This window comes from Mytilus edulis, chromosome 12, assembly GCF_963676685.1.
Source record: "Mytilus edulis chromosome 12, xbMytEdul2.2, whole genome shotgun sequence".
NCBI lineage: Eukaryota > Metazoa > Mollusca > Bivalvia > Mytilida > Mytilidae > Mytilus > Mytilus edulis.
The window spans coordinates 80,142,871-80,152,209 of NC_092355.1; the positions used below are offsets into that span (position 1 = coordinate 80,142,871).

The 9,339-nt window shown below is 35.5% G+C and overlaps 1 protein-coding gene across 2 annotated transcripts; it reads left to right on the plus strand.

The window, feature by feature from the left end:
• Window positions 1-287: 287 nt before the first annotated feature.
• Window positions 288-5,938, plus strand: LOC139499197 (uncharacterized). 2 transcript variants are annotated; one of them, XM_071287874.1, is made up of 3 exons: window positions 294-414; window positions 952-1,855; window positions 2,519-5,938. In XM_071287874.1, exons 2-3 carry the CDS (start codon window positions 1,060-1,062, stop codon window positions 5,023-5,025), a joined length of 3,303 nt encoding a protein of 1,100 aa, XP_071143975.1. In that variant the 5' UTR covers window positions 294-414; window positions 952-1,059; the 3' UTR covers window positions 5,026-5,938. The 2 variants fall into 2 exon arrangements, with proteins under 2 accessions (XP_071143974.1, XP_071143975.1); XM_071287873.1 differs by having other exon boundaries at window positions 288-1,855.
• Window positions 5,939-9,339: the final 3,401 nt, after the last annotated feature.

A 9,339-nucleotide genomic window follows, 5' to 3' on the forward strand; every position in this document is an offset into this window, starting at 1 on the left:
GTGCATGCTGAGACGTGTCGTAAGTCGGTCCTAACTTTATCATAAATGCTGTCCTAAGAAATTCTTAGAACGGAATTTAGGATGGTTTCGATAAACAGGCCCCAGAAGCTTTTCAGGCTTAATTAAAAAAATAAAATTAATATTTATCTAATATAATTGTATTCAAATATTTATAATTTACCAGGTAAATTTCCGGAAAAGTAATATATACAAATTGCTGAAATGTATACTTTAAATTTGCGGTAACGTAGTATTGGGACGGAAATGCAATACGCCTGTACTGTTTTGGTAAAGTGCCGAATTTACCATGTCGTCCTTTTTGTATCATTTCACTCCCCAGTCTCTTTTATCCCTCGATATTTGTCAAAACTGAAGCACGTTGTTTTTCTATTTGAAGTTTAATCCACCACTAGAGTAAGTTTACCTTTTATATTTGTGCTCATTTTTTATATCGTTGTGCATATTGTTGAACTATACATTTTATGCAAACTCATTTTTGATTATTGGTGCTCATTTACGCACGACATGAAAAAATATTGCCGCTTTGAATTTACAGTACTGTTTGTATTTTTTATGTATGCATTTGCCCCTTAAATTCCATTCTGTATTTGTCAATCCCACATATTAGGATTTATTTTTGTGTTTTATCGATGTAGACAAGGGTCACGCTCGAATTTTCTAGAACTACAGTACCGCACAGTTTTAACGTGTAAATTTTTCATCATGCACGATATGTAAACTACAGTCATTGACATATGCAACCTGTCATTTTTATTGCATATATAGATACTTACGTGTAACCTTTTTCTGATAAATTGATGTTGTTTTTCGACGTGTAGTGTACAAGAGTTACTTGTATCGAACTATGTAACCATTTTCTTTGTGAATGTACTACTTTTTGACATTTATTGACTCAATAGTATGCTTATGTTTGTTATTTTGTATTTTCAGTTTTTTACCCTCTCCGGAGGTCTATACCAATAAACAGTTGAACTCTCAACGACTTATCAGTACAGTAAAAAATCTAGATCAAAGAGATGAACCCAAGATAGATTCAACATGTCACACTCAGAATCCGTTTCTGACAGAGAGCTCAGATCTTTGAGAACACTAACATCAGATGGAGACCATCTTTTCGAACAATCTAATGAAAGACATCACTATATCCTCAGAACTATAAAACGAGATATAGACGCTATTTTATTAGACGTTGAAGATAACCCAGTGGTAGACCTGTCCACAGCGTCAACATACAGAGAGGAACTTCTGAAACTGTCAGAAAAGTATGAGAACGAAGCAAACAGATATTTTGATTACTTAAAATCATATAGGACAAGAGAAAGTGAAAGTGAGCATGCATCATTTAAAGTGTCATTCTATGCTTTAAAGGCTAAGATATCAGTTGTCAAACAACATCTAAGTGAATTGCTACCTAGAAGATCAATAGAAAATAGTGAACGAACTCATAAAAGTCGTAGCTCCCAACATAGTTCTCGTCATACTGTGTCAACAAGGCACTCATCACTAAGTGCTCAATCAGAGATTCTTAAACAAACAGTGAAACTTGAAACCGCTAAGACACGACTCAAATATGCTAAAGAGGAGGCGGAGTTGTTGCACCGCGAAGCTACACTCAAAGCAGAGAAAAATGTCCTCGCTATGAAGCGAGACGTTGACGAAGCTGAGTCGGGATTACAAGCTGTTAAGAAGGCATTGGATTTCGATCTTAAAGACTATGGTGAAAGTTACGAACCACCAAGGATCGCTGATCCAGTAGTTCAACATGCCAATGAAAACAAAATGTCTGAAAGAAAGTACCGTAGTGCTAACATACCAGATACACGTAACATTACCAGTCAGAGCTCAGACATAAACAAGTCGATTTTTGTTTTTGACTTAAATAAGTCCAAACATGTATTTATTATAAAAATGTAGTTTCAATTTTAGACTTATCTAAGTCGGAAAATGACAGACTTGTTTAGGTCTATTCATGTTGGTGAAAAATCTTAATGTTACTTTGTGGCCAAACTACACCACCTATGACAGCAAAAACCTGTATGAGAGTTCAAAAGGACTTGAGCTATCTATATTTAATTATCTAATTGAACATCCCTACTAAACACAGATGTTTTACCTCATTAAGTGTGATTCCAGGTGGTTGCATTGTAAGGTTAATTAACATTATCTCCGATTTTTTAGACTCTCATTCATATTTTTCTTTAGAAGACAAAGCATTGACTTTGAATGATGTCATTATTTGATTTAGATGCATGACCTCCTTATAAATATGCGTGGGTCTTGAAGTTAACCAATTTTGATCACTTATTGACTTGCAGGAGTCGATATTTGCAACTTTTTGATTCTGGTCAATTATTTATTGTTTAACAATATTGGACTTATTCAAGTCATATTTTGTGCTACATTAAAGGGAGACAAATCCTAAAACTTACATATTTAGACCTCTATGAGTCAAAAGCAGATTCAGACTTATTTATGTCTGAGCTCTGACTGATTACAGAACAACGTACAGCAGAATTTGTGGAGCAACAGCGCTCACACCACTCCTTACATTTGAGCAAACATAACCTTGAAGTGAACAATGTAAATATTCCTATTCATTCTTTAAAACCATTGAATCCTACAGCACAACCTTTCGTTCCAACTCAGAGGAACGAAGCACATGAATTGGCCAAGTTCATGGTGAAGAAAGATTTAATCACATCTAGGCTCATATCATTTGATGACCAGCCGTCACATTACTCATTTTGGAAAATTAGTTTTCAACACATAATGACTGAGTTAGATACAAATCCATTGGAACAGTTGGACCTTTTAACAAAGTATTTGGGACCAAGCTCAAAACAGTATGCTCAGAATATAAGATGTGCTAATGCTCATAATCCGGCAACTGCAGTGCGCCTTATATGGGAACGCTTAGATGCTAGGTTCGGTAGTCCAGAGATTATTGAATCCTCACTTCATTCACGTATAGTTAACTTTCCAAAACTTTCAAACGATAACCGAAAGGAACTTTACGACTTAGCAGACTTGGCTGCAGAGATAGAGTCTATTCGTAGAGATGAAAAGTTTTCTACCATATTTGCTTACTTTGATTCCTCCCTTGGTGTTAATCGTTTTGTAACTAGGCTACCTTACAACATTCAAGAAAAGTGGACGACTACTGCCAATGGTTACAAGTCAAAACACAACGGAGCATATCCGCCGTTCTCCTTCTTCGTGCCATTCCTGCAAAACATTGCTAAAGTGCGTAATGACCCTGGATTCATTTATGACAATCAAGACACAAAACCAACCACATCAAAGCAAACCAGATTTCAAAGTCCCACGCAAGTGTCAAGCATCAAAACCGACATTGGTAGCAACGACAACAGGCCACCGTTTCAGAAATCGAATGAGGACTTATGTCCACTTCACGGAACTAACCATACACTCAACACGTGCCGTGGTTTTCGTGCTAAACCATTATCAGAGAGACTTGATTTAATTCAGCAGAAAGGTTTGTGTTTCAAATGTTGCGGTCCCAAGAAACATTTCCGTGACAAATGTAAAGAGAATGTCAAATGCAGTGTTTGTGGTTCTTGTGACCATCCGTCAGCTTTACACGTAGATGTGGAAAGTGAACCCCAACAAAAGCACGAGGAGGAGATTTCAAATGAACAGATTAGCAGCATATGCACTAAAATATGTGACTCAATATACAATACAAGTAAATCTTGCTCAAAGATAGTACTCGCCAAAGTATATCATTCTGATAGACCAGAACATTTCAAAAAAGTTTACTGCGTGTTAGACGACCAAAGTAACAGAACTTTAGCTACTTCAGACTTCTTCAATTTCTTCAGAGAAAATGGCAAAGAATTCGAATACGCACTTGCTTCTTGTGCAGGGAAGTTCGTCAGTAGTGGACGAAGGGCTTCCGGATATGTACTAGAGTCACTGGACGGGTCATCCTGTCTTAGCGTACCTGAAATAATAGAGTGTAACGACATTCCTAACAATCGGGAGGAAATACCTTCATCTGTCGTAGCCTCAAGTTATCCACACATGATGGACATAGCAAGTTGTATTCCTGACATTGACAATCAGTCTGAAATACAGATGTTAATAGGCCGTGACCTAATTAGAGCACACCATGTTATTGAACATAGTGTAGGAGTCGAAGAGGTACCGTATGCACAACGTTTGCGCTTAGGATGGGTTATTGTGGGGAATGTTTGTCTAGGAAGATTTCAGGAACAGCAACATGTCAACGTGAACAAAACCGTTATTGACAGCAATGTACAATCTGCTTTATTGTTTCCGTGTGATAGTGAGACACCAGTTGGTTTAAACCTAACTTTCGAGAAGTTTATACCAGACAAACCTCTTTTAGAGAACAGTACGCAAAGATCAAACCATGGAACAAAATCATTTGATATGAATTTAGGTTGCAACTCTGAAAAGCCCACTCATGAGTTAGATACAGTCGCTTCAAACTGCAGATCAGTGCTCGAAGCATATCAATCAGATGACCTTGCCACAAATCTCAAGGACCTCGACCTTGGATCAGCAAATCTCTTGTTACAGATGAATTTAGGTCTCTCCAGGGACACAGAACTAGACGAGTTCACCTTAAGAGTGTCTTCTGACAACAAGCCTTTTATACGCCACGGATTTCTGTCAACAGTCAACAGTTTGTATGACCCAATGCGCTTGGCAACACCCGTGATTATCAAGGACAAGTTATTTATAAGTCCAACCTTAAGGCTTTCATCTTCTTGTGATTGGAATAATCCATTCCCAGAATCACTTAATCAAACATGGGAATCAAGTTTACCTTCATTGAGCCAACTTGAACATTTGCCTACAAAGAAGAAGTACATTGGACCTTCATGTGTAAACAGTGTTAAACAAGAGGACTACACCTTCTTAGATGCTTCAAAAGATGCAATCACAGATACATACTTTACTCTGATTAGTGTAACTACCGTTAACATAAACCTTCACTCCAGACCAATTACTTAGGACCATTTCGCTTCTTGAAGCCAAGTGACTATGACAGTGACATTGCGTTTAATCAACCGCATTTGATACATCAACAATTATTATAATCTCGTAAGGGACACACATGTTAATTTTTCATATGACATTATCCTTTTATTTTTAAAATGTAGTGATTTCCTATGAAATCAGAGGAGGAGTGTACTGTTTTGGTAAAGTGCCGAATTTACCATGTCGTCCTTTTTGTATCATTTCACTCCCCAGTCTCTTTTATCCCTCGATATTTGTCAAAACTGAAGCACGTTGTTTTTCTATTTGAAGTTTAATCCACCACTAGAGTAAGTTTACCTTTTATATTTGTGCTCATTTTTTATATCGTTGTGCATATTGTTGAACTATACATTTTATGCAAACTCATTTTTGATTATTGGTGCTCATTTACGCACGACATGAAAAAATATTGCCGCTGTGAATTTACAGTACTGTTTGTATTTTTTATGTATGCATTTGCCCCTTAAATTCCATTCTGTATTTGTCAATCCCACATATTAGGATTTATTTTTGTGTTTTATCGATGTAGACAAGGGTCACGCTCGAATTTTCTAGAACTACAGTACCGCACAGTTTTAACGTGTAAATTTTTCATCATGCACGATATGTAAACTACAGTCATTGACATATGCAACCTGTCATTTTTATTGCATATATAGATACTTACGTGTAACCTTTTTCTGATAAATTGATGTTGTTTTTCGAAGTGTAGTGTACAAGAGTTACTTGTATCGAACTATGTAACCATTTTCTTTGTGAATGTACTACTTTTTGACATTTATTGACTCAATAGTATGCTTATGTTTGTTATTTTGTATTTTCAGTTTTTTACCCTCTCCGGAGGTCTATACCAATAAACAGTTGAACTCTCAACGACTTATCAGTACAACGCCCACAAAACAGTTGGTTTTTTTTTACAAAATTTACTTCTGGATACTACCTGTATCTAATGATCATAAACAAGCTTCTGTCAAAGTATGGGAGAAATACATGATAGTTTAAGAAAGTTGTCAACATTTAAACATATTTACCCGCAGAGTGCATATTTGTGGACGACCCAACATCCGACAGCAGAATGCATGTTCGATATGTCTCTCTCGAAGGCTCGACAAAAATGAATAATTAATGAAGAATTGTTACACAAATGCAAAGTATAATTTTGTAACGAACACATTCATATGTCTTCACCGAAATTTAAATTATTTTTATGTTTATGTTTCGATCAATGCACAAAAATAAAGAGATGTATTATGATTGCCAATGACACAACTGTTCAAGAAAGGCCAAATCAAAAAGCTATAAGCGGCAAATATAGACAACCACACGACCTTCAACAATGAAAAAAATAGTCGGTTTTAAAAGGTCCCGCCCGACATGAAAAATAAGAACCAATTCAATTATTGGTATATTAGATAAAAACTATCGGAAAAAACTAAGGTTTTATCAAACAAAATATATTCTATTGGAGTCGCAATTCTCTCGCCTATGTATTCATTCGCAAAGGAAAATAGTAGCCTCCGTAGCGGAACAACTTGAAAGTATGGAACGCCATGACTGCCTTATATTAATGATCAGCATTATATTCAGTGCTCAAAACATTATATGCAGTGCTCACACCATTATATGCAGTGCTCAAAACATTATATAAAGTGCTCACAATATTATATTAAGTACTCACAACATTATATGCAGTGCTCACACCATTAAATGCAGTGCTCACATCATTATATGCAGTGCTCACAACATTATATGCAGTGCTCACAACATTATATTAAGTGCTCACAACATTATATTAAGTGCTCACAACATTATATTAAGTGCTCACAACATTATATTAAGTGCTCACAACATTATATGCAGTACTCGCAGCATTATATGCAGTGCTCACAACATTATATTAAGTGCTCACAACATTATATTAAGTGCTCACAACATTATATTAAGTGCTCACAACATTATATTAAGTGCTTACAACATTATACGCAGTGGTCCAAACATAATATGCAGTGGTCACAACATTATATGAAGTGGTCAAAACATTATATGAAGTGCTTACAACATTATATGAAGTCCTCACAACATTATACGTTTTTTGTTGTATGATAAGATTGATGTATGATGAGATTGATGTGTGATGAGATTGATGTATGATGAGATTGATGTATGATGAGATCATTCGGTAAACTTCGTTTTTTAGCGGAAATTACCGAATCCATAATTGATAAATTACGGTAATGCCCAGCAAACAAATTTAAAAAGTTATTAAAGTCATGTTATCATAAGGCAACACGGATCTTTCATTTATAATATCACTAACATATCATCATTAACGATTATGTACGACAGGATTTCATGAATTATTTTTATATTATAAACATTTGCAATGTATTCTTTTGCTGTGTGCTGTTTTTTTCTATCTATCTTCATATTTCCGCACTCAGTCACAACTCTGACTATTACGTGCCGTTGCATGCGTGGCTTATTTACAATTAAAAATAAATAAATTTGTAGTAATATTACGTTACATTGCATTGGTGCTTAGAAAAAATAAATAAAGTAAAAATATAACAGTGATTTAATTTTTTTTTTGTGGATTGTTATCCTATGTATATTTCTTGTTAAAACTATGTACATGTTATGCATTTTTTAGAATATTTGTGAAAGAGCAGATATAGAAATCTGCTCTTTGAAGCCGTCGACTGTTGTACAAAGGATTGCTGATGTAGGAAGTAGGTTCCATTGTACTATTGTATGTGGATAAAATGAAAACTTGTATGAATCTTTATTTGTTTGAATTTGTTTAAAGTGGTTTGTATGTTTATATCTTGTTCTACTGTCTGATTTAACTAGAAGATCTTTAGGGTAGATTGCTATGTGTTGGTGTATAATCTTATAGAATACCACTAGTCTTGTTTGTATACGTCTCAATTCTAATGTAGGCCACTGTAAGTGCTCAAGCATGTTTGAGACAGAGCTGGTATTGTGATATTTATTACATGTGTAGCGAGCAGCTCTGCGTTGGACCATCTCAATTTGGTTGATTTGACTTTTGGTGTGAGGGTCCCAGACGCAAGAACTGTACTCAAGCTTAGGTCTAACTAATGACATGTATGCCCTTTCTTTGATTTTTTGGGATGAAACTTTAAGGTTACGTTTGAGAAAATTCAGTTGTCTGTTTGCATTAGCTGTTACGTTATTGATGTGTTTATTCCATTTTAGATCAGATTGGATGGTTATGCCTAAATATTTTGTAGCTGTTTCAGTTTGGAGGATATGACCATGCAGGATGTAGTCATGGTTGACTGGTTTCTTTTTTTGTGTAATTCTTAGTATGGAACATTTGTCTGGATGAAATGACATTAACCAGTCTTTTTCCCATTGTGCCGCTGAATTTAAATCCTGTTGTAGTTTGGCAGCATCATCTGTGTTTTTGATGTTTCTATAGATGATGCTGTCATCGGCAAATAATCTTAAGGTGCTGTGATGTAAATATTCTGGGAAATCGTTTATGTAGATGAGGAATAAAATTGGGCCAAGGACAGTGCCTTGTGGCACCCCAGATGTTACCCCAATTTTTTCTGATTGTTCTCCATCTAGCATGACTGTTTGTGTACGGTTGTGTAAAAAGTCACCAATCCATTCCAAGGTATTATTGTCTATGCCGTAGTATTTTAATTTGTAAAGTAATCTTTTGTGAGGGACTTTGTCAAAAGCTTTGGCAAAGTCCATCACAACGACATCAGTTTGTATGTTAATATTGTTGTCTCTTGCAAGGTCCTGAATGAAAGATAATAGTTGTGTCTCACAAGAGCGTTTTGATCGGAAGCCATGTTGTAAATCATATAAAATATTGTTTTTTTCAAGATGTTCCATTACTTGACTAGCTATGATATGCTCCATTATTTTGCAAAGTATACATGTTAGTGAAATTGGCCTGTAATTTATGGCATTGTTTTTGTCGCCTTTTTTGAATGCAGGACAGACATTTGCATGTTTCCAGTCTGTAGGTATTTTATGAGTGTTAATAGATTTTTGAAAGATGAGTGTGATGATAGGACTGAGATGATCTTTCATTTCCTTTAATACCTTCCCACATAGTTCATCAGGGCCTGTCGCTTTATTCGGATTAATGTTGTGAAGAAGTTTGTTGACGCCCTTTTCTGATATTTTAATTTCATTCATTTGTGGATGTGATGATAAGTTTTTTACTGGTATTGGATCTGCAGATGATTCAGTAGAGAATGCCTTTTGAAATTGCTGGTTGAGGATGTTTGCCTTATCTTTGGT